The sequence below is a fragment of the Thunnus thynnus genome, chromosome 7 (assembly GCF_963924715.1).
Source record: "Thunnus thynnus chromosome 7, fThuThy2.1, whole genome shotgun sequence".
In the NCBI taxonomy this organism is placed as follows: Eukaryota; Metazoa; Chordata; class Actinopteri; order Scombriformes; family Scombridae; genus Thunnus; species Thunnus thynnus.
The window spans coordinates 12573624-12600761 of NC_089523.1; the positions used below are offsets into that span (position 1 = coordinate 12573624).

The 27138-nt window shown below is 39.3% G+C and overlaps 1 protein-coding gene across 3 annotated transcripts in view; it reads left to right on the forward strand.

Annotated features, from left to right (window-relative positions):
- Positions 1-27138, forward strand: part of zbbx (zinc finger, B-box domain containing) — a 57353-nt gene continuing 30215 nt past the window's right edge. Inside the window, exons 1-9 of one of the 3 annotated variants that reach the window (XM_067594424.1) lie at positions 1-407; positions 2159-2282; positions 2770-2883; positions 12284-12386; positions 13029-13080; positions 13555-13664; positions 16519-16614; positions 24182-24415; positions 26320-26545. In XM_067594424.1, coding sequence (XP_067450525.1) covers positions 2218-2282; positions 2770-2883; positions 12284-12386; positions 13029-13080; positions 13555-13664; positions 16519-16614; positions 24182-24415; positions 26320-26545 — 1000 coding nt within the window. In that variant the 5' untranslated portion in view covers positions 1-407; positions 2159-2217. The remainder of the gene's footprint in view (positions 408-2158; positions 2283-2769; positions 2884-12283; positions 12387-13028; positions 13081-13554; positions 13665-16518; positions 16615-24181; positions 24416-26319; positions 26546-27138) is intronic. The other 2 variants (XM_067594425.1, XM_067594423.1) reach the window with 2 other exon arrangements.

The following is a 27138-nucleotide window of genomic DNA, read 5'->3' on the forward strand; positions in this document are numbered from 1 at the left end:
TAGGGGACTTGATGTCTTTGAATCTGATCTGTTTATTCCCTGCGCAAACAAAGCCACGCTATAATAATTCTTTTTAAGAAGTTGAAGGTTTGTCAACAAATTCAGCCTGGAAAGTTCATATCAGCAAACACATGGTAACGCAAAACAACTCGACAGATGCAGAGCTATCGCGAGAAAGAGAGCGAAATCGCGAGAGAGAACGACGCCTTGGTTGCCATGGAAACGGTAGCTCAACACAAACGCTCGAAGCAGAGAAACTGGAGTGAAACCGTGAAGTAGATACAAAGCGTGAATTATTGGAATATTCGTTTTAACTAAACGTTTTAATAACAATAACGCATGCTTTAATTGAAGAGTGAATTCCATCCCGAGCTGGTAATCGAGTTAGAGTCAAGCAGGCCTCTGAGGTAAGTGAAGTATTCTCAGCAGTGTGTAACGAATAAAGTGCTGTAACGTTACGGTAAGTTACTTTACTATCTATTGGTTACATTCGTGTGTTTGTAATCTTTACGAGGTTATACAGTTGGCCTTTTAGATGAGTCACCAGTGGCCTACTCAACATTAAATTAGTGAAATACCTCTTTTAACAGCAATAACTCCTATCTGTAGCTGTGTAGAAAACCGACTGTTTGTATTAACGTTTAGTCTGCAGTCTGATCTATTTTTCATGGAAGCTATATTTTAAATTTAGCCAAACATATGTTTTCCTATTTGACACATAGTCATGGACAATTAAAAACATTAGCATAAGTTATAGCCTATCCTACTGGGCTAGACATGTAAAAAATGTATTGTTTCCTGCTTTAATCAACTGAGCGAACAGATGTGAACAAGCCCTTAGGCTCAGTGATTCTCAGCTATAAGCCTGCTAGTTGCCAACAACACTGTGAACGACCACTGTGGTTGCCAGATGAATCTGAGGGCTGGTGAGATGATTAATGGGAGAGGAAAGAAGAAAGAACAAAGTTTTGATACACAGATTTGTTTTCAGTTTTTGGACTATTTTCTTAAATCTTTGATTTTTGGTGAAATATTGGATCCTTTGAACATTTATTGAAATGAAACCATGGGAGAAGTTTAGAGGGAAAAATCACTATTTATTGGAGCTGTTAACAACTCATAGACATCTGAAATGTGAGCCTGACTACACACTGCTTTTTGTAAGACATCAAAAGCCAAAAAGGTTGGAAACCACCCTTTAATAATGTGTTGTATTTTAAAAGTTTGTTATATTATATTTTGTGAATTATATAATCTCCATCTGAAAAGTAACTAAGGCTGTCAAATAAATATAGTGGAGTAGAAAGTACAATATTTCCCTCTGAAATGTAGCGGAGTATAAAATAGCATCAAACAGAAATAGTCAAATAAAGTACAAGTACCTCAAAATTGTACCTAAGTGCAGTATACTTGAATAAATGTACTTAGTTACTTTCCACCACTGCTGGAATGTCTAGAATCAACATTTTTACACACAGCCAATGTGATGTCATGGCAGGAAAAGCACAGGTATGATTAATAACAACATTGTGCATGATGGCTTACTGGTATGACTTACTGGGACACTTAAATGGAACTGAGCTATTGTTAATGTTATTAGTTCCAGTTGTTTTTCCTGCAGTGAGAAAGTCAAAACATCTGTCATGGACAGGGTCTATACTGTACATTAGGTATCATGCCAGCTGACTTTTCATAATGTTCTGAATTTAGTCAGCTATACTGTACTGTTCCACACCCTGAGGGACAAAAGGTTTCATATAAAATACTGGTTTATAATTGCATGTGAAATATCAGGGTTTTTGTTAAGAGGTTACCCATCTTGTAGAAAGGAGTAAGAAGTAATCACCTCCAACTAAATCCACTTTACTATAAGCTGAGTTGCTAGCAGGTGTGGCTGCCTTGCTATATTAATATATTATATCTGCTTCATTTTGATAATTCCCTTAATAGGCTTTCACTGCCTAAAAGTTGCCAGCCATTTGTCAAGCATATACGTGAGTCTGCCAGATACAATTTAAACATTTATACATTTGAGAAAAACTGTCCCTGTTATTTTGCTCATTGTATTGCAGCAGCATTCATTTATGGCAGCGTGTGATTTAGCCTGAGCTCAGCGTTATAGCCAGTTTTATACCATTACTGTTGTTCTTTATTGCAGAGGAGACTCTTTGTAAAAAGCACAGTGAAAGGCGCGAGAGGAATACCTGAAGACGAGACATGAATTTAAACGACTTTGTGGTGCTTCCTAACAACAAGGCCAAATCCGTCAAGCTTAATGCCAGGTAAGTTGAGATAAGATCGATGATGTGATTTAAGGCATTTGGTAGGAGCTCATCAGGGTCATTTGGCTGCCATACTATTTCCATCAATTTCCATTCAAAATCTGTACAGATAAGGGGTATTTCACAAAATTGAGTTACCCATAAGATAAACTTTCTGACCTGGATTGTGACAGTTTTCAGTTCAGTGTTCAGTGTATTTGTTTTTTTCATAACACCCAATGCAAAATTTAGTACAATCCTCTACTGTAGTTTCTCATTTGCCAACAGGTAATTGACTGAATTGATGTCTGGCTTGGTGGTACCCTGATCCAGTGACTAATTGATTAAAGTATTGATCAGTCATGGCAACAGGGATCTGCTAGTGCAGCAGATGAATTGAACGTATTGACGAAAGCCTGGCTGTCCAATCTGACGGAGTAGGTCATTTGTATGATTGATTGTCGTTGATTGATTGCATAGATGTGAGTGTGCGTGCATGTTGCCATAGGAACCTGCAAGAACTGCAGATGAAGACGGTGACTCTGGCCCAGGAGAGCAAAGAGATGGAAGAGAAACTGCAACAGCTTAAAGAAAGCATGAGTAAAGAGAAGGAGGAGAGAGGGTGAGTATCCGTGTTGCAGTCAATGTGGTAGTGAAAGAGGAGAAAGGAGAGGGAGAGTTGGCGAGGAGGAGAGAGGGGCAGACTGAAGGGGGGGAGGTGGAAGAAGAAGTAGATGATGTGAATGAAAGAGGGAGCGAGGGAGGAGAGAGAAAGAGAGGACAGGGAATAAATACGTTCATGATGGGCTGTAGCAGGTGTAAAAGAAAACTATAGAGAGAGGAGATTCATATTCCTGAATCACGTTTCAATTTACTGCACATATAATTTTACTGCTTCCTTTGTAGTCTGCACTTCATTGAATGAAAATTTTCTTTGTTATTACTGTGATGTGGTGTGAGCTTTTATGCTGAAAACCCTAATAGCTACAAGGCTCTGAGGATGGAGCTGTTCATCTGTTACTCTGTCTGACTGTCCAACATTTTGACCTCAACAACTCAGCAACTACATGCCTGATTGCCATTAAATTTAGTCCAGGAATATACAGTATTAGATTAGGCATGTGTAGATATTAAATTGTACCTGTATCTTGGCCACAGTAACTGCCAGTGCGATCTTAGATATTACTGAAATAAGATCAACATCCTTACATAAAATTAAAACGTCTTTTACTTCATTAAAAAAATTATTGCACAATCAATGACATTGATTGACAATGACAAAACAAAAAGCTGTGTTGTTAGCATTTCTGTATTTTCTATTGAAACATTGATTTCTCTGCTTTAAACCATAACAAAATAGATACTCAATAGAGCTTTTCACACTGCATATTCTTAGCCCAGGGCTTTCCTTAGCCTTGGGCTAAGAGTTGACCTTGGGATAACTTAGCCCCTTTTCACACACACACTTAATCCAGGGTTTGTCATAATTAAATGTGAATAATTCTGGACCCAAGAGCAGAGCTCAGACACAGAGGCGTTGTAAAAGTTCAAACAAAGGCAGTTTATTATAAAGTTGTAGATGCAGCTGATTCTGATCGGTGAAGCGGGGCAGGCAGTGGTAACAGCAGCTGAGCCAGGGCAGGTAGTGGAATACTGCAGGCTGTGAACAGAGTCCTCGGCAGACACAGGAGACAAGCGAGACACCGAGCTGAACAGGCAGACTGGAAGGGCTGGAGGCGATGAACCACGTAGTACACAGAACAATCTGGTGAGGAGTGGAGTGCAGGACTCGGGGTTTAAATACTGCAGGCTTCTGATGAGTGGATGAGCGACTGGTTTAAGCTGGGAAACATGGCATGTGGGATGTATTCTCATGGTACTGGATAGTTTTAACTTAACTGCTAAGGGGCTCACAATGCTCTCCACAACAAACAGTCGAACAAAGCGAAGTGAGCGTTTCTTGGAAACTGTCTTAAGTGGGATGTTCTTAGAGGAAAGCCAAACTTTCTGACCTGGTTGATATGTTGGTGCAGGAGTCCGGTAACGGTCAGCAATATGCTTTTTTGTGTCAGCTGATGGGAGCAGCTGATCCAGAGCTTACGGCAATGGCGGAGGTGTGTCTGGACAGAGGGGACTGCAGTCCCTCCTTCTTGGGAAGAAAACAGAGGAGGCAAATAACCCAGAGTGGACACAAAAGGAGAAAGACCTGTAGCTGCACTAGTAAGGGAATTTTGGGCATACTAGATCCAGGCTAAATGGGAGCTCCAGGAGGTGGGGTTAGTGGCAGTGACACATTGTAGAGCGGCTTCCAGGTCCTGGTTTGCTCGCTCTGCTTGAACATTAGTCTGTGGATGAAAACCAGAGGATAAACTGACAAGAGGCCAAGAATTACAGCGGGTAAGGAGATGGACTATCAGTTAAACACACAGGGAACAGGGCAGGTGACTAATGGAGAGACACGAGTCAGTGAGAGAGGTAAAGAAGATAGGAAAAAGACTGCAACTGCTGTAAAAGAGCAAGCAACAAAGAAAGTAGAGGCACAGAATAACAGAGATAGATATAGGAAGAGACTAAACAAGAGAGAGGGGGAGGTCAGTGACTTCTCTACCTATAAAGGTCAAGAAAAAGGTTGCTATGGAAGGAAAAAAAGAAAGGCTCATGACCGTATGGCGAGCTATTCTAAAGGTCAGTGGAACCCTACATAAACTTGTACACAACTTTACTGGGAACTGTTGAAATTTACAGTAAAATAAAATGATATTATTAGGACATGACTTGTGTGTCTTTAGTTCTCTACTACTCCCAACCATAATCAAAACTGCAGGTCTTGATTGTAGCTGTCTGCAATGTATTCTGCTTCACATGCTTCTGGTTGGTTCCATAATTGCCGCTATATTTTCAGTAAGGCTTAAGTTTGTTTGCAACAGTGCCATATATAACTGTCACAACTCTTTAGAGTAATTGCAGGGAAATAACCGAGACTCACATATTTTCTGGTGCAACATGTGCAGTGTTGCCCAGCAAATGCTTGTATTTATTTCTTTAAATACTTCTCATATATTTATTTAACTTTGGGATGCTAAGTTATGACAAAGGTAGGAATTATACAAGCCAGTGGTAGAAGTAAGAAGTGTGCTGTTCCAGAGACTTGTAAAAATCACACTTCAAAACAGATGAACCATATGTTATTCCCATGATACAGTTCAGTGAGCATTCAGAACACAAGCAGCTGCCCTTCAGTTAGAAACTGGGTTGTTAGTCATCTAAAAAAAACAAAACAAACAAGAGCTACTCTTATGACAAAGAATGCAATGTTAATTTCATAGATTAGGATGTTTCTTTGAAGTTTTGCACCAATGTAGATAAACATTTCAAGCAAACCATAACTGATATTTTTTCCAAAATCCCAAGTTCATCTCTCATTTGACAAATTCTGAGATTTGTTTCCACATTTAACAGAGACCTTTTCATATTCACATAAGTGTAGACTGGACTGAGATCATACTGGAGCAAGGCTTACAGGTAATGAAACTGCCTGAGTCACTGTGCAACTTGATCATTAACAACTGAAACAAACGTTTCTGCTTGTCCTCAACATTTCATCCCAACATTTTTACGTTTGACATTTTTAGTGATTTATGTTGGTGACATATCGGCTGTCATCTTGGGCCACATCTGGTGTAACTGATTCATTGGAAACAAGCATGGATGAATTATTTAGAAAAGCTATCAAACTAAAAGCTGGCGTCATCACACTCTGACATATACACACTCAGCAGTACATCTCTGATTCTGTCTAGTGCAATGCCTTTTCAAAACGTGCCTGTTCGGAACGGGCCTCCAGTATTGCTGCTTGCAGCTTTTTCAAGAACTACTCATTCAAACAACTTCACACTCAACACCGCGCTTCCTTGGGTCTCAGGAATACACCCGCCAAGTGTGAAGTCGATCGGATGAATGGTTGTCAAGAAAATCGAAAGACAGACATACAGTATACAGACAGACAGAGACCACTTCCATTTTAGTTAGATGCTTGGTAATAAAAGAAAAATCAGTGGGTTTTAATTAGGATGGTTCACAGCATTTTCAAATATAATTGGACATCATGTGCATTGTTAACAGGCACATACACATAGAGACACATAAACGCAAGCTACCACAAAATGATATTGGTCCATTCCTATTTTGTGTGAGTGTCTGTGTGTATAAGTTGATTAAACATGTAAAATCCTTACGTGCACATCTTCATATTAATTTACAGTATTAATGTACTGGATAGCTCACACAAAATAGCATTTATTTCTCCTCACCATTTCATTATAGAGTATCTACCTGGCCCATTACTATGTCTATTATCCAACAAATCCAGATTGAGGGGCATTCTAGCCTGTGTGAGCAGGAAATTAATTTGCAGAATGAAAACAAACATGGGTTATTAATGTGATTGTTTTATTCCCCATTCCCAGTTCACCTCATTTCATCTCATTTCATTAATAACTCTGAAATGTGTTACCCAATGTGAAGTTATGGAGAACAGTGTAATAGGGATGTATATCACGATATATGAGCACATAACTCAGGGACAACTTTAGGGAGATGCAGAGTATGTATATTATACACAGACTCCTTTCCACAGATTGCTGGAGACTTATATTAACTCTTAACCATAACCACTATTTGCCTAACTCTAACCCTTACACAAACCTTAATATAACCCTAAACTTACCTCAACTTTAAACTAAGTCTTCACCCTAAAGTTAATGATTTAAGTTAAAGGGACTTGCTTTTTGTCCCTATAAGGCACACACACACACACGCACACACACACACACACATACACACACACACACATTCACAGCCAAACAGCTAATAGCAATATCAGAGATTTAGAGCTGAGGTATGATGAGAGGTAGTCTTCCCACATGATGTATTCCTATTGGTTCAAATTCATATATCATCACAAACAAGGCAATGAATGCTTTAGATTGTAGGTTAATGTATTTATTGTTTTGGGGGATGTGTTGTGTCTATGTATGTCATTATATGTGAGTACTACTTTGTTTCTCAGTGGAGGACCAGCCCTAATTAAGAAGCCATACATCAGTATGGGGAGAGGGCCATCTTGTCCAGGCTGCACGAATGATAAACACAGTGTTTCCTGTCTTACTGAAATACTGCAACATTTACCGCTTCACCAGCCCCAAGGTGTGTTTGCGGTTGCCAGTGTATGATTTTGATACTAGCCCTCCATAAATAATGACATTTATGTTTGTGTGTGTGTATGTGTGTTTTTTTTATGACTTTGCCGAGGTATTACACTTTTTTGGTTCTGTCTGTCTTGTTTTCTTTAATCAGTAAAGACACACTCAACTCTGCTACAGGACAGGAATCCAGCTTATGCCCTATTTCTTTGAGATATTACAGTATACTCCTTTACTATCTGGATAAATATTTTATATCTGTGTGTGAGCCAGCTTGAAAGAGGTGGAAAGATGTAGCGAGAGTTTGTGTATGTATGAGAAGGAGTTTGTGAAGGTAGGAAGAAGACTCAGCTGACTCAACTATAGCGTGTGCTCTGAAAATAATGTGGCAGTGAGGTGACTGGTAACTGAAATTTTTTTTTTAGAATTATTATTTTTTCTAATTTTTAGAAAAGAAAGTTAGTCAACATTTTCCTTCATACAGGCCATCGTTGATTTGTTTTCATGTGCAGTGGTGTCACTAATCAGTGTGGACTGTGCAGAACTGTTGTCAAGAAGAGCATTGGAGAACATTTTAACACCTTTTTCATTTTTAGTGCTACTTCTGGGCAGAGATGAAGAGGGGAAGCTGGGACCCTGTCACTAACAGCAATTGTGTCACTTGGAATGCATCAGCAGATTAGTTGTGCTACCTGGATATTTAACTACTGCTTTTTGAGTTCAACATACTCTCATACCATAAGCAGTTTTTCCAAACTCAGTCTGTGTTGTATATTTGCTGTCTTGCTGGTTGACATTCTTGCCAAGCGGTCGGCACACTGGGAAAAAAGAGGATACAGGGAGTTAGAACGATTTGTGTGAAATGTCATGTGAATCTTCACTAAGCTGTAAACACATGAACTCGGATTGAAGAGGAGCAGTCATGGAGTAAATTGGATTATTAGGTACCAAAATAAAACAGATGCGAATGTCCTGTCAGACTTTTACAATAGAACCCAACATTACTGTTGCTGCAATCCCTTCCTACCTTTTGTCTGAAAGCTGTGGGTAGCACAATAAATTGGTTCACTCCCAATTGAAAAAAGAGGAAGTAGTTTCTCCTCAGTTCGTCTCTGATTGATGTAGGATATAAGGATGGTTGGAGAGCTGTTAATCAGGTGTTCTGGTGTATGATGTGCTAGTTACCTGGATTTTCTCTAAGCTTCTTCCCTTACATGTCTAGTCCTCTCAGAACATGCAAATGTATCTTTGACAAGTCTTTATTGTAGATCCTCAAGCTGTGATTTATGCTCAAGCTGTGCAGTGTACTGTGTATCTGTGTTATGCACCACTCTGTTTTTCTCTCTCTGCTTGTCTCTCAGATCGTATAGCTCCCGGAGTAGATGAATTGTTCATCTTTGTCTTAGAGTCGGGCTTCACACACAAACACTCTCACGTACCAAAGAATAGGCGGACAAATTCAGTTTGCTGAGAGGAGGTGTTGTATAATCACTTTGTGAAGACTACACAGGCGATAATAAAGCCAGGCCGGCGGCTTGGGGCAAACGCAGTACATCATTCTCTGTTTTGGCCTGCCCAAGTCGCAGATTTAATGTAGCTTTGTCTTTAGGCCTACAAGGCTTACAGACACTAGCACTCGCCTTATCTAAAAGTACAGTTGAGGTTCCCTTTTTTCTTGCTTCCTTTGCTGTGCTTCTTCTGTCTATTGGCTTTTTTTCCTCCCTTTCTTCCTCCTTTTTCCAGCCTTCCTTTTTTCTTTTTGAGTAGTTCTTTGATTTGCTGCAGCTCTTCTTTGTGCCTGTTTCATTCTGCACTTGCATACATGTGTGTTGACCCTGTGACCTGACACTGCTCATTCTGGACTAAAATGTGTCGACCTTTGTGTCTATTGGAATGAATTTTTCTTGCCTTTGGTAAGTTTCTCTCATGTCTCAACTCTTTCTGTTTTTGCCCTCACCGCTCATCTCACACTGGGAGGGAGGGAATTGAGAGATGACACACTTCCTTTGGCATTAGACTTCAAAGTGTGTGCGCATTTGCATGTGTGTGTGTGGTAGGGGGACGCAGATGTTGTCAGTTCTCCCTTTGGGCGAGATAGGCCAGTTAAGGTTGATATAGCCATGTGTCTGTTTGTGTGTATGTCCTTGTGTAAGTCAGGCTCGAGTGTGTCCAGGTACAACAGGTGGTGTTCGCCTCGGGTAACATTGAATCATTTGGCATTTTTCCTCCTCCCATTGCAATATATCTGTATATCGTTTGGAAATATGAGCTTGATCTAAGCCAAAGTGAAACTGCACTCCTCGCTGTGTTTCTTCCACTTTGACTTTGCTAAGAAAATGTTTTTTGACTAGGTGGTATTTGGTGTCGCATTTGATGTTTGTTTCCAATATGAAAGCTGTGAGTCAGAGGTTGTCATCTGCTATCCGTTCACTGGGCAGCGAAAGGTGCACAGCGACATGTGATAGTAGTGTGTGAATGTGTGTAAGTGTGGTCAGGCCACTGAATGTCACTCTCACTGTGTTGCTGGCTTTGCAGACTGAAGTCAACAAAATCACTTTTTATCTCTGTCTCTCCTTTACACACACACACACACACACACACACACACACACACACACACACGCCCGCACACACACATGCAGATACACACAGACACACGCAAATATAAAAACACACACAAATGCTGTTATTGTTAGTTTAAAGTTTTGGAAAAGAACTTTGGTTGTTCTGATTAAACTTTGCAGTTTGGAGCGGTCTAGAAATGTGTGTGTGCATATTTGTGTGTTCATAAGACAGATAAACATTGACTGTATGAATGTGTCTGTATCTGTATGTCTCTAAAAACAACTTCATTATTATTTTGAAGTGTTTGTACTGTATACTCAAGTACGTATGTGTGTGTGAATGTAACTAAGTGTGTCTCTGTGTGGATAAGATAATGAGATCTTTGTTACATAATGCCAAGTCCACAGAGATACACAAACAAACACACACACTTTATCTCTCCAGGTCGCATGTCCTGAAGGGACACCCTGTCATCCTACACCGACAGGGGCGTGCTTCAGCTGTCTCCCTTAGCGACAGTCCAGTTGCCAAGGTGATGTCGCCAGGGTGATTACCTGACGCCCACCCTCAGTGTCAGCACAGCACAGCAATGGTGTCAGGGGTGTTGGCAACTCTTGCCATCACATTTACACACACACACACACACACACAGACACAGAGAGACACTCTCTCTCTCACACACACAAATAGAATCTGACTTCTCGTGCCTTGACTGGCTGCCAGCTCAATCCAAAATAAACTTCTTTCAAAGACAGCCAGACATCACAATAGCACAAATAGCATAAATAATTCAACAACATGGGCATGAATAACTCACGTCTAAATGAGTATCCATCCATTTCTTCACTTATTATCATATCTGTCGTATCTGTCTTATTCTATTTTAGCTTATTTTCTATTGTCTTTACTCTTTAATAACTATTTTAATTGTATTTAAATGTCCTTTCATAATGTGTTACTTCTGCACTTTGTCTTGATGCTTTTGTTTTCGTAAAAGCACTTTGAATTGCCTTGTTGTTGAAATGTGCTATACAAATGGACTTGCCTTGCCTTCACTTTCTGCAACTGACAGGAGCGTCCTGCGTGTGTGTGCATATATGTGCGTGCATGTGTTTGTGCACCTGCATTCATGTTCATGTATTTGCGTCTACATCTATCTGTGTGTGTTTATGTTTGGATAGGTATAATTCCTGTAACTTGTAGTGTTCTGTTTTTACGTGTGAGATTCAGTTTACCTCCACTCGGACGAGATGGGAAAACGTGAAATTTTATGCTCATATGACACTGTATATGTGCATAATTTATAATGGCAAATCCAAATTCTCCTCTGTATGTAAGGGCGTGTGGCAAAGTGCTTTCCCTTGTTCCAAGTCCTCTTTACAACACAAGGGCCATGTTGTGATAAATTAAACACTCTTTTCTGTTAATGGAACAAAGTGATTTTCTAAATTTCTTTTGTATTTTTTTTTTTTTTGTACAGATTTAGCCTTAGGGACTTAGGATTTAGTTACATGGTGCTGCTACACTTTTTCATGCTAATATTATTATCTTTTTTCTTGACATTAGTTCCTTCTCCTCCACTTAAAGCCTGGCACTGTTATTAAAAAGCTTCAGTCTCTTTGGGTACTTCAGTGGATTAAAATGCATTAATTCTGAGTTTTGTTACATGTATCCTGACTTCACTTTCACCCCAATGGAAATACAGGAATAGGAAGGTGTTTGCACTGCAGTTTTTGCTAAGTCTAATACTGTTTGAAAAATCATTTTGTTCTGGTTTGTGCAGTTAATGTGGAGCTCTACTCCGCACTCACTATGCTTTATTGGTATATACTGTATGCTACCAAAGCCCTAAAGTATAATATGAATTTATCTGAGAAAATTGGGAAAAAAGTCTTCTTTTGATTCTTTTGATCTTTTGATGTGTGTGTCTGTGCTGGTGTTGCATTTTATGGTTAATGAAAGATTTTGACTACTATTTTTACAGCTCCCATACCCAAATATTCTAATGTAGATCAAATATAAGAATGTCTTTAACATTTTGAGGATATGGAAAATACATCTTCATGAAAAAAGAAGCATAAACAAATAAAATCAAGAACTGAAACAGATGTAATCACTGTCCCTCTTCTCATTTTGTAGAAATGGCGTAGTTATGATAGATGATCTTTGCCTATCAAATTCAAATGGAATGTATTTCATGATTGTTGATTTACAATTTCCAAAAAAATAGTCTGTCCTCGTCTCTCTGTCTATGTAGACATTCAGGAGGATTTAGATGGAAGTCTGGACAATGTGGTTCCTTAAACAGCAGTTCTCTGACAAATAGCACCAAGAAGAACAAGGAGAACACACTCCAAAAGGTAAGAGAAATCTATCTATCTATATGTGTGGTTATTATTTTTATGGTAAATGGACTGCATTTATATAGCACTTTACTAGTCTACCAACCAATCAAAGTGCTTTACAACACATACCAACATTCACCGATTCATACACATAAATTGTGGATGGCCCAGCCCCTGTTGTTAATTGTCCCGGTGTAAAAGGTGGTGGTAGAATAGTTGTCAAAAAAGACTGATTCCATATCAATAGGCAATAACAACAGTGTAGACTGTTGTAATTTGATACAAAATCTAAATACAAACATGAAAACATCTAATTTCTATATTCTAAATTTAATGGGACACCTTCAAAGAGGTGTCGAGTTGATGATTTGGTCAACGTACTAAAGAGCAATCAAGAATAAATTAACTAATTTCATAACATTGACACAGAAAGTATATTAAAGAACATCATGTATAGCAGATTATTAATTCGTCATGTTCTTGTTTGCTTATAAAAAATGCTGTGATGTAAAAGATATAAAATAAAATATACACAAAGATGTTTACATACATATATCCAATCATAAAAAAGCCTGTGCAGGAGAGTGAGGAAGCTGAGAGCCTAAACAAGACAAAACACTGTCGCCACTGATTTGTGTCTTCCTGTCTTCTCAACAGCTGTCAGCAAGCAAGGTGAAGATCCGACTGCTGAAGGATGAACCACTGACAGGTGAGTACCGGGGCTTCAGCTGTGCATTACCTGCACCAGGTAGACTTGACATGGATGTGCACTCAAAAATATTTGGTCCATTGATACACTACCCTGTAGTAAAATTCTTTCTGCTCTCTACATGGAGGTTAGCATTCAAGATTAGCTACAGAGCTGCACCCTGGGAACTGGTTTAAAATTGTGTTTTGCTCACGGTTACTTCAGTAAGGTGGACAGGGGCCTGACTGTGGAGTTATCTTGTTAAAGATGGATCTTTCTAACCAGCCAATCTTGGCAGAATTATTAATGTTTTGATCATGCCTGAGGCAGAAATTTTGCAATATATACTGCACTGTATTTTTGATGGTGCCTCTCTTTCTGTCTCTTCTTTATTGTTGGACTTGCAGGTAGTTACATAAATATCATTTAAATGTCAATAATATTAAATGAAATCCCCTTGCCAAGTTTTAACGACAATGCACTCGCTCTTTTTAGTCCCACCTCAGCCGCCGCCTCTGCCTCCTACCAACGGTCATCGGACAACAAGAAAAAACAGGCTGAAGGGAACAATATGTGGACAGTGTGAAGTCAGAAGTGCCGGACTAGTATGCACACAAATAAACACACACAGACACAAAGAAAAGACATTGTATGACTAAAAATCTTCTAACTCCAATGTTGGAGAATTTAAGAATTTCCTGATAACTTAGTAACACTCATCAAACTGATACACATACACACACACAGACAAGTGGTTAAAAACACCAGGAGTCAAATAACCTTACTTATTCTCATAGCTAAAATGCTGAATTTCTCACTTTCTGTCTTTCTTTCCCTTTCTCCCTTTTTTCTGTATTCGTCAATCTCAGTCTGTCTGTTCATTTCTTTCTTCTGCTATACTGTCACCTCTTCTGCCCTCTGTCTCTTTCGATATTTCTGTTCTTTCTCTACCTCCTGCATCAACTGTTATCTCCCTCTGTCATCCAGATGCCCGCTATCTCCCACCCTGCTTTTACTTTTTTCTCCTTGCTTTATGTGTTTACTCGCCTTTCTGTCTCACACATTAACACCTTTTCTCCTCTTTCCCCCTTCCCCCTTTTCCTCTCTGCCATATCCTTGCCCATGTGTCTCTTTCTTTCTCCGCTCCCTCCATCATGTTTATCTCTCTTTTTCTCTCCTCTCTTTGCCTCTCTCTTGCTGTGCCTCCACTGTCCTATCTGCTGGTCTATCTGTGTGCTTGTGTTTGCACTGATAACAGTTTAGCTGGATCTATTTATCGATACTTGAGACCTCTGAGGGCACCATTGTTTATTCTTTCTCATTCTTCAGCCGCTACTGCTCAGGTACTGCCATACTGTGTGTGTGTATGCGTATAATGGACTGTGGCAAAGTAAGCTGAGTAATACATTCTTGATGACCAGTTGCTCCCACATCCCCGCCCTCTAGATCCTCAGCTACTCATGTAATTCCTATCCTACTGTATGTCTGACCATGACGCTGAGGAGTTAAGCATCGAATAACTGATGCTTCAGACAGACAGTGAGAGAGAGAATGAGAGCAATCGGGGCGAGAAAGAGATTGATAGAGGGAATGAATGAGAGGGAGGGGTTAAACTGATTGAGCTGACAGCCACCGTTTTCTGCCCCTTCTGTCATGGAAGTTATTTTAAGTGCAGCACACACATTACGTTAAAATATAATGCGGTAATTTGCTTGATTGTGCATTTGATGATGATGGAACTGAATTGTCCAATGAAGGGCTTGATGCCCCCAGTGGCCCATAGTGATGGGCTTAATGGCAATGCTCATAGTAGTCTGGGTAAGCATATAGGCTAAACACACACACGAATACACACAATACACACGTGCACACACACACACACACATTTTCAATAGCCCTTATGCCCTATAATGATGGCAATAATGGCAAGCGTTATGACTGTCTCTGCCATTCTGTCTGGAACTGCACTTAAGTGCACAAGTGCACACACGTGCATAGATACGAGCACATAGTCACATACACATCTGGGCTTGTTTTAAACTATGACTCACACATAATGACACTGGGTTTACCAAAATCAGATGTGCACACACGCACACACTCCATGTCTAGCCCTGTGCTGTATTTCAGAGTCATCCAGGGTAAAAAAAAAAAAAAAAGGAACTCATTTCCTTCAGCAGAGCACAGGAGAGCGCAGTGATATGCCGCTCGCAGCCTGATAGGGATGCCTAGTCCCTCGGGAGTGGCTGTAATTTGTCCTTAGGCCTGAGAGGGGAAATGAGGCCTTGCTTTATGGGACCATTAAAGGGCAATGTCACAGCTGTAAGCTTGCATGTACACACACACACACACATACACACAGATATGGCTAAGAAAGGAAGTATTGGTGATGGTAGAAGAAAGTATGGCTGAGAAAGGAAATATAGGGTGAAGAAGAAGGAAAGATAAATAAATAAACATAAATAAATGTATACATGCATTAATGAATACATAATAAAGAACTAAAAGGGGGAGAAGGAGAGATAAAAAAGTAAAAAGAAAGGAGCGGGATTAATTGGTGAATCTTCTGGTATAAATTTTCACTGTACTGTATGACCTTTGTTGATCCATAATGAATTTGTATGGAAAAGTGAGTTTTTTTGTTTGCCTTGTTTTGCTTGGTTATCAGTTACAGTAAGCAATGAATAAACTGGTGAAAAAGTAGCAGTTATGCTGGTGAGCAAGACAGAGGCTATGAGGGAAGATCCCAAATATGTCACACTGTTACAAAAGAACATTCAAATTCCCACTACGGATAAGTAGAGTTTGTGCTGCTTCTACAGAAAGGACACAAAACTGTACTACATGAATTTGACATGTGCGCCCCCCCCTTTCCCTCCCCTGTATCTTCCCCTCTCATTCGGTATCTTCTCTCCTCCTGGACTTGCCTGTATGCTCCGTCCACCCGGTCTTGGCCTATCTCTCCAACCTGCTGATGCAAGGACTTTTCCCCACTAATAAGAACAGATTCTCACAGATAGAAATAATAATGACCTCCCTTAAGATGCATTCACTCACACAGTCTCACACACACAATGCACGTGCACACACATGCACACACACACACACACACACACACACACACACACAGCATCCTGCCAGAGAGTCCATCTCAATATTCATCCCTGCTGTCAAAGTTTGTTTGGCAAGATTGAGGTTAGAGGAAAGGAAAAGATATCTGGCTTTAGGTTTAAATGCTTAAGAAATATTACTATTACTTGCTTACTTACCAGTTTCACACATGCACACATGCTCATAATGTAAATACATATACATAATCACTCCTTTTATGATCTGCTTAACCTCTTAAGACACATAAACTCATAAACATAAACACACAGATCTCTTTTCTCTTTCAGATATTCACACACACACGCATGCGCGCACGCATTAAAAGCACTGTGTGTCTCTGTATTGTAGATGTGTGCCGAATGCACAGAGTCCTACTGCGTTGGCTGCTTTGCCAAATTTCACCAGAAGGGGGCACTGAAGCTCCACAGAATGATCCCCATTCAGGTGAGCTTGGTCTTACTTCCATCAAGTCTATCTCCTCTTCTGTCTGTATCTGTGTCTCTCTATTTCTCTCTGTCTCTCTTTCACAGATATTTTCAATAATATCTCTTCTGATCCCATTCTCCTTCTGCTTCACTCACTGTTTCTCTTGCATTTCTTGCATTCCTAAGTCTACTTATCTCATCCTCTCATCTTTTCCCTCTTTCGCTGCTTCTGCACCCCATCTCACTTTCACACACACACACAAACACACACAACCACACACACACACACACACACACGATTAAGTGGAAGAAAAAAGGCTGCACTATCTATGTATGTATGTGTCAGTGTGTATGTTTTGCTGTTGCAGTTTTATTATGTTTGGGAACCCGATAACAAAATGGATGTCCCTCATTAGTAAAGGCCTTGACCACAAGAGCTCAGTCTGGTCGCTGGCATGCACACATTCACACACACACACACTCACACTGGAGACAGAGAACAAGCCTTAGGCAGCAGCCAACCAAAGACCAGGAACAGCAGTCTTCAGTCAAAGAAAAGACAGAGAGACAAGACAGCAGGTCAGTTCTCAGAGAGTTTGATTACGCCCACACACTTGTGTTTTTATCAAGTAATTGAACGTATCCGAGTGATTTCTGTGTATATTGCCATAGAAAACATGTCTGAATATTGTGACAGATCTATAGACGCAAATCCATACAAAAGCTACATTTCTCAAAGCTCTACAGTATGTATGTATGGATATAGCGAACACGTGTACATGAACAATGTGCTACTACCAGAATTCAGGACACAAACAAGTGGTACTACACCAGCACACACACTCACACACACATGCTTAAACAATGGACTGAATTTATAAAGCAATGGCCTATAAAAAAATTGTATGGAAAGCATTTTTAGGGAACCTCATTTATTCATAGCTTTACCAAGTGAGGTAGAACATGCTGCGTTGTCAAAACACCTATTAATTATATGGATTTTTAAGATTTCCCTTGTTGATAAATTAAAATCATGTCAGATTCAAATGAGACAGTATGGGTTGTTCAGCACATATTACTCATGTTGTATTATTGTTCAGGTTTCTAGAGATGGGAATATATAACCAACTAGTAAATATTTATGTTGTCTAGCTGACATCAAAAACACTAAATTGTCACCTTTGGTGGGTTTTGCTTAAAACAACTACTTCATAAATAAACTCTCTCTTCAAATTGTCAGTGATGTTTTTGTGGGGTTGAAGAAGCGAGTCCACTAATGTCCTTTTTTTTTTGGTGAAATATTTTATGTTGCATGCGGACCTGTTATCTGGTTCACTGCGGCCCCACTACAGCAGATAACTGCGCTGGCCCATGATATTATGGTCCTATTTCATGGCAAGACCTAGCCGTTATGTTCGCTTCACATTCAACTGAGCTAAATTGACTGGCTGTGTTCATGCAGGTGACTAGAGAGAATGTGCTTTGCCATATTCAGCTCTGGTGCTTTAGTAGTTGGATAGATGTCTTTGTGGTATGGAGGTTTGTTCCGCTTCAATGTTTCTATTCTTACTGGGTTCATATTATGTTTGGAATGAATGTTTTCATCATGGCCACTGACTTGTGTGTGTGTTTGTGTGCTTGTATCTATGTTTTATGCAATTATGTACTCTTGGCTTATATGCGTCTTCTGTTTTCTGCTATGTGTACTGTTTTTCCCTCCCAGGATGTGTTTGATTTTGCCAACTTCCTATGTTATTGTTTTCTTGGGTGCTATTATTTTCATATAGAAGTACTCACAAAGAGATGGACTATGCTATGATGTGCACTTTGTTTGTGAGTGCATGGAAATGGCTTTGTGAATATACATCCTGTGGTTTATCTTTCGAAATTGGTTTCTTTATGTGTACCCCTGTGTGCATTCTGTGTGCATGTCTGTATGACTGTGTATGTGCCTGTAAATGTATTTGTCTCCCTACAGAAGCTTTTTAGTGTGTTTATGTACAGAGCAGCACACTATTAACTAGTGCTTGTGCAGTATAGCTCATCTCTTGTAGATAGCTCTCAGTTCATGTGCTACCTAACTGCAGGTTGGGTCAACACACTGTAGTTACTGGGTAGCCACCATGTTGGAATAAAGTCATACACACTGACAGAAACAAAAAAACACAGAGGTTTGTATATATATATATATATATATATATATATATATATATGTCTTTTCAGTGTCCATCTCTGTTTCTCTCCTCTCTTTACTCACTAGGTGATGCATGAGTGGAAGCTCACTCACAGTTTCAAACACATACACATGCATAGTCTTATTCAATCACAAACGCAAAACTGTGTATTTTGGCAGGACATAAAGACCGGGGATTATACACATGCAGCTGACGCAGGCATCTCTCTCCTCTGCTAATCCTGTTTCATTTGCGTTGGAAAGAATGACAGAGGGAGAGACACAGAATGAGAGACAGAAAGACAAAAACAATATTAATTTCATCAGTATGCTGTGTTGGGGCTTTCATCAGTGCCTCATCAGCTTGTGTTCTCAGGCTCACACTTACACAGACCTGGTTCAGTTAATGTTTGCAAAGCATTCTTAGTATTTGATTTAGCCTAACCTGTGGAGTAAACGGATGGATGTGGTACGCTGTATCAAAGCAATTTTTAATAATGCCAGTAATTTTTTAATCATACAGCAATATTTAAAATTTCTATTAGCAGTCGTAATTAAGCAAAATTATTTTAATGCATTGTCTCTTGTTGTTAACCCCACCCATCTCTCTCTGTCAATTCAATTCAATGATATATATGTATATATATATATATATATATATATATATAAATATGTATGCGTGTGTGTGTGTGTGTGTGTGTGTGTGTGTGTGTGTGAAACTCCAACAGCAGAATTAACCTCTTTTCTTTATGAGGAAACTAAGGTGTTTTTTTTCTTTTATACATGAACAAACAATAGCAACAAAAATCAATCTCTCTCTCTTGCTTACTTGTGTACCCATCTCATTTTAAATACCTGGAACCACACGAGCTCCAGCATGGTTAAATAATAGACACAGATTTGTGGCTGCAAGCATTTACTTTGTACTGCTGTACATGGGAGACACAAAGCCTGATCACATGAAAATCACAAAGCCTGCCCTGCATCACTTGCATGCTGTGGCCCCTTAAAGAGAAATTTTAGTTTCCTTGCCCACTAAAAAGGAAGTCAAATGTGATGATTCAACTGCAGAAAAGTAACTATACCGTACCATGTAAGCAGTGGTAGTGGTAGCTCCACTTAGATGTTGGGGAAACGTTGCGATGTGGAACCCTTGATTCTCTGACTGACAGATGAACTTCCTGTGCACAATTCAAAGTTGATATAAATGTGGGCAGTGGGGATTTCTTTATCCACTAGCATGATTAGGGTAACCTCGGATGTGTGATGTTGTCCAGTATGTCGAGTCTGAGGTCTATATCATAGATAATTCATTCAAATTAAATTAATTTAAACATTAAGATGGCTTTGTGTCCACAACATCTGATAAAATAATGTTTGCCTGTATATATACCTATTATTAACTTAATGATAACCCATTTGCCTTTTGTTAAATTTGTCTGGTTGACAATCACCCCCAGTCAAAAACAGATTAAGCCAAACCAAACTCGATTTAGTAAAAGCTACAGAGCAAACAGCACTTCAGTCAGTGTTCTTACAGTATGTTGCTTGAAGAAACTGTACTGTAGGCCTACCAAATAATATTTCTAACACTCCCCTGCTGCTGTTACCAATGGACATGAGTTAGTGGTCAAATCTGTTGGTCATGGTAGGTTGAACAGATTCTTCACTTATCTCTAGCTCGAAAAAAGGATAAACTCAATAACTGCATCCAGCACTGCTTTACACAGACAGATTAAGATTGTGAATGGCACATTTTTCAGAGCTTTAAAACATGTTATTTATGCTGCTTTATTGTCAGAAGCAAGCTAATAACTTTGTCCAAAATGAATGACAAATGGACAAATCTTGAGAGGTTTGTAACTCTGAAAAAACTGTCTGTGACAAGTGCATTGTCAACAAATTCTTTACGATGCATAATGAATCAGACAAATAGGGATAATGACACAAACTTTCTGACAGTGTCACCGCAAAGGCATTCATCTTGTTGAACTTGTTCATACACAGGAAACGTGACAAAAGTCTTCTTAATAATGACAAATAGAGCTTGAGAGAGAAGTTCAAAGCTATGCCTACTTAAACAATCTGATAAGCTCTTAGTTTTAAGCATACAGATGCCTCGTGTCCATTGATGTGCACCTGTAAGCACAGTTAGCTGGTGACCAGAAAGAGAAACAGAGCAGGAAGAATGGCTTCAACAGTTGTATTGTTTAATACTTCTGGTGACGCAAAGATTTGCCATCACAGGGTGTGAAGATGAGGAAAGTAATGTCCCCAGGCTTGTAGGATTATTTGTAAAGATTTGATTCTTAAAGACTTCATGGCCATGGGCAAGTTCCCTCTTTCAAGATGCTGAATGAACCAATTCAGTAGAGTCACCTCAAAGAGCGCTCTCTGCTTTCATATTTCAGACCAAGAACATGTCTATTTTCCAGATTGGATGAATACATATATATCCATCTATAATCACAATATTACCTTGTGCAACTGTTCAAGACCAGATGCAGAAGCCATCACAGGCATAGTTTAGTTTATTAAATGTATTTATATCAGGGACCATGTACAAAATACATTAATCTCAAACAAAGAGAAAATATGCTTTGTACCAAATTTAGCTACCAGCTAATTTCCATCTGTAGTCCCTGGGCAGGTAAACAGAAACAATAAAACACAGAGCAAAACCTATCATCTCCACTACAAATGGACAAACAACCTATTGACATCCATGCAGGCACACACACACACACAAACTTCATAGCTACAAAGCAGAAAACACAACAAGCTCCTGGCCAGGAGATGTCAAATGCATGATGGTGTTTCTATCCTGCAGGGGAAAATGTCTGGTGTTGCCAAAAGTAGTGATCTTGTGCTGCAAGAGGCCTCCTTTAAATGTGACACAATGAATGCATATTTGTTTGACAAGTATTGAGCTCACTTATTTATTCAATTTCAAGGGCAAACAGAGAAATCATTATAACCCATATATACTTACCATTACAACACAGAGTTAATCCAGGCCCCATGCTGTAAAAGATGATTCCATGCTGCCTAGGTGACAGTCAAGCTCCACACAAATGGGAAAATCATCTCATCATCTCATGGATGCAGATTTATCAGGTGGTTGATCATATCACAGGCCAGCTAAGCTGCTGGTTTGAACAGCCAACTATGAGCCTTTAAAGTGTACTGCTTAATGCCCTCAACGATCCATCAAATCCTTCCACCATCATCAGCATGGATACAATGAAAATGTGGACATGGGATCATTGTCAACCCAGCTCTCTATGATGCCAGGGGTTCTGTCAAAGCACAGCTGTGCACATACTTGCATCACATAAGTGGCAAAATTTCCACATTCATGTAGAAGTGTTGTCAGAAAATGCAAAAGCTTGCTTCTTGATCAATATGGTAACCCCAACATCAAATGATTTAAGATAAGATACAGAAAGTACAGGATCAAAAATAAGATAGCCTACAGATATGTTGTCTATCATATGGTCTGACATATTGTTTTGTGTCTGGATCTAATAGTCACTATGTCACATCCCAGCAGAGTAAAACATGAAAACATGGTGGGTTTTTGAATTTTACTTTAGTATTGAGAGACGAAAACAGTACTCAAGAAAAGTAAGCCTTTTATTTTTCCCATTGACACAGCCTTTGTTGGTGCCTAAATGGCATAAACCAGTTTCCACTTGTTACTCACGTTGTTCACTGACAAAGATGCTGATAGGCTTTGTTTGCCAAGGGCTTTGCATATCTTCAGCTGCCCACCACCTTTTCTGCATGGCAACATGTCAATATGAAGCAAAACCACAACTCAGTCTCCCCATGAATTATATATAATGACCACGGTTGTCATCTGTGGTTAGATGTCAGTGAAATAAATTGGTGGCTAAAAAAATGACAACAGTGCAAGTGAGAAAGAGATAAAAAGTCAGAAGGAATAAAACAGAAAACACAAGAGAAACAATCTTTCTTATTGAACTTCTGCAAAAGCTCTATTATAGTGACAGTAATTGTCAGTGACCTGCAGCAAAGGTGACAAGAATTGAAAAAAGGCAATAAAATGTCCTGTATTATAAAATGACCAAAATGATGCTTCCTTGCTGAGCCTAAACTCTGTGTAATTGTTTTCAAGCTTTCTGTGTATGTTCCCCCCTGTTTCCATGAATCCACATTTGTTTGTGTGGTTCTGTTGGACACTTTCAAGGGCAGGATAACAGTCTACAGACCGGTTAACTTCAGCAGCCCTACTGGTCATTGGTGATTAATGGAAAAGAATAATGAATTCACCCTGTGGTATAGAGAAAATCAATCTGCACTCTTGCAGTGTGCTTCCCATTTTCTCTTGTCCATAAGGATGGAGATATCTGAGCAGACTATATGTAAATGAAAAAGGAGGACTGGTGCATGTGTGATGCATGATTGGGCAGAGTTTGTCAATAGATCTGTATTGTTTTGTGTATAAAATAGGGTGGATGTAATGTAAAGGCAATAGACATAAAGTGTGATGCCAGCTTGGTCATGTGATCTGAGCATTGAGCACAGTGTCTCTCTGAACCATCTCAGTGTGGTTTCATTTACATAAAATAAAGGTGCATACATTAACTCTATAAAGTGGAATTCATCATTATGACTTTCAAGGTTAAGCTAGATAGAAGTATAAGCACTTAAAATGATTAGGTTGTAACCTCTGGGGTTCATGGCAGCTGTCTACAGTGACCTCATCTTATCATCTTCATGTTGTTAGTGAGCATGAAGTAGAACTTGCTTGGTAAGATATTTTTTTATCTTAATCTGTGAAAATTCTGTGACAGATTTAACACTTCTACAGTTTGACAAGTCAGATGCTTTGTTGTTGTTGTTGTTGATCACAGTTGTGGGCAGTGGTGACAAGAGCAGCACTGCTGATGAAACATCTACCTATTCACTCTTGTTCCTTCTCTTTCTCTAACAGGTATCAGAGAGTATCAGATTGGACAGAATCGGTTCATTTGTGTGTGTTTGTGTGTGTGTGTGTTGTGTGTGTGTGTTTGTGTGTTTGTGTGTGTGTGTGTGTGTAAACATATGACAGGGGACTGAGCATTCCTGTAAGGGCCTAATGTATGTTATGAAAAAATATAACATTTGTGGTTTGATTGAATCCCTTCAGTCTTTCAAAACCTAAAACACATTTTTATAACCTTGCATTGTGCTGCACTTTCTAGTCTTTGCAGTTAGTTTGCTTTTTATGCAACGTATTATTTTTCTTTTTCTCATTTACTCCTGATTCCTTAAATTTCCCATGCTATTTTATTTTGTGTATTTTACATAAAATGTATCACGTCTGTCACAAAGTGCAAGGTACAGCCATTTTGTTCAGTAACAACAAGGTTGATCTAATTTCATGTACTATGGCTTTCTTTTACAGACAGACATACAGACTCATGTGAGCACGCGGGATGTTGTCAGCTGCTTCCAGAAACAGATGAACCCTAGTTCCTATCCCAGTACCTTTACAAGTCAAAAATCCAGTCCCAATTCTGAACCCAATCACAATCATCCCTTTTTGTGTAATACCACCCAAAGACAAGGAGATCAAAAACCAGAAATTGGAACAGAGGCTATAGCAAAACATACACAATTGCACTCTGATCCCAGCCAGGTAGGTGGCAACATCCACTGTTACTGTCACACACATACTTGCACTTAATCTAGCACATGCAGCAGTCATACACACATTTCATCTCAAACATTAAAGCACATTTAACATTCATGCACTCCTAACATACCACATTACACAACACTGTAGGACCCACTTTGGTGTCCTGTGAACAGATTTTTGCTCTCCTGCCACTTGACAAAAAAAGGCACACTGTATTGAGTTTGTGGGGAAACAAAAGAGGAAAATGCCTCTTAGAAAATGTTGAAATAACAGTTAAATATTAATAAGATGAGCTATGACTTTATTAATTCCATCTTGGTATGTGGCTTTTCTTCTGCCTCCTCATGTTGTTAGCTTTTTACAACTCAAGGGATATTTGTCTAAGTGTTAAATCTGGACAAGAAGCTTTGAATGCAAAATGTTACAAGTCAACCCATCACAAGACAATAATATATTTATGCATTTCAGTCTTTTTTTTTCTTTACAACGTCAGGTTCTTTACACCAGAACTTGTATCTTCCAAATCTGCTATTTGGGCTTCAGTCAAATTCAAATGCTTGTTCATCTTTTATTAGGTAACTATAGAATCTTTGAGCACAAATGTTACTGTATAGCAACATTATGCAATATATAGTTTGATAGTTTGCATCCACATTTTCTTTTTACAATTTTCACAACTTTGAGAAATGAAAATTGTGCTTTGTTTATACCAACAATACTTTTTTTTACAAATAGGTATAATTTTCATCTCTATTTATAGTTCACTTGCTGTGACAACACAGCAGAAACATGTCAAACAAACCTCTGCACTGTGTGAGTTTTACCTCTGCACCCTGTGAGTCAATTGAAAAGACTTCAAACAAACCCTAATTGACGCTATATCCACAGGCTGTATCTACAGGCAGGCTTGTGAACTGCATGTACCTTTGGACTAAAAAATCCCCCCCAACAGTCTAGGTCTGGCAAAAACAGTTAGATTGACATTTCAGACTCTTTACACCACAGAGCTCAGTTGACCTTATTCACACAGCAGTCATTTCAAACAGTTAGGGTCAGACGGTACTGAGAAGATAGGTGTACATATATCAACGTAATATGTTCAGTCCTCAAATAGAGCTAAGGCCTATCAAATAACCTAGCAACCTGAGGACCAACAACTACAACAACTGCTTGACTTAACAGTGACATGAATGTGCTGTAAATCCTTGTAACTAGCAATAATAGACTGAATATGTTAACATATGAACCCGCTGTACACAGCTGCATATTCTTGAGACTCATTTTTTAAAAATAAATAGGTGTAATCCATTTTCAGAAATTGCAGTATTTTTAATGGTGTGTAGAATGAGTAGACTGGTAGCATAGATCCCCTAATTTTAGTATTTCATTTGAAGATCCAAGAACACATGTAATATATTATGAGGGTTCCTTTAAGGACAAATGTTACTGTAATGTATGTTGTGTTTCAAGCAGATTGTGTTTACTTACGACACTTGACACTTAGAGTACAGTATGTATGATAAATAAGGCCATTGAGCCATTTAACTCAGCATTGTTTTCTTGACAATGTGATTACGAACTACTGCAATGAGCACCTTTTGAATTGGAATTTTTGTCTACATTTACTCCCACAGAGCTACTATTTTGAAGTCTAATTTTATATAAATCACATTTTTCTTGTCCTTGTCTCCAGAATTGGCTGACAATTACGTGCATGTTGCCTTGAAAAATCTCATTAACTGTCTGTTCCATTATTTTGCACTTATTAATAAATTAATAGTGCAAAGGTAAAGTACACAGGCATACAGATTTAATTTTTGTGTTAGGCCAGTATTCGAAGGGAAGCTTCTTAGCCTTACCTCACATTTTTCCATCCATTTCAGTAGATATTGTTTTTGTTACAGGTGTTGGTTGTGAATCATGGAGAAGAGAAAGAGGTGGAAATGACTGAAGATGGGCAGAAAAAGGAGGACGAGAAGGGTTTTTCCACTTCTCTACTTGGAGGAGAGTACGATGAGGAGGATTCTGCAAGATCTTTCCAGGAGGCTCTCAGACAGTGGAGAGGAGAGTTGAGCAATGGAGAAGGAGAACCCATGATACAGGACGCAATGTGGAAACCTGTTCGACCAGGTGTAGTGTATGGTGCCTGCTACATCCTTCTCTTCTCTCTCTGCTCTTCTTCTCTCCCACACTCCTCCCTCTCCCCCATTTTCACCAACTCTTCAGCTTTCCTGCTCCCCCTCTCCCTGTCTGTGCTCTGATCTGTTAAGGCCTTATAGAAAGTGCTTACCAATGCAGTAGGAGGGTAATCCATGGCTGTTGCATATTGAGATAATTAGAGGAGTGTTAGGGGTGGCCCTACTCCACACCACAGCACTAATCGCCTCAGCTGTGTGTGTGTGCGTATTTGTACAAGCTCCACTGCATCAGGCCATTTCTATGCCTTTTCACACATGCTGTTTCTACATGTGCGCATGTGCAACAGTGTTTGTGTGTCTGGGTTTATGTGGGTGTGTATTATTAGTGCTATTATTCCAGGTTCTGTGTGTATGTGTCTAGGTGTTTGTGCTTTTCATTAGGCCTCCTATTTTCTCTGCTTTACTGCTTGGACAGACTCTGCTCCTCTCTCCCTTCGCTCTGCTCTGCAAATTGCTGCTAGCCCCTCCAGCCCTAATTATTTCTGTCAGGCCAGTGGCACCCAGGCCCAATTTAAAGCTGCCACT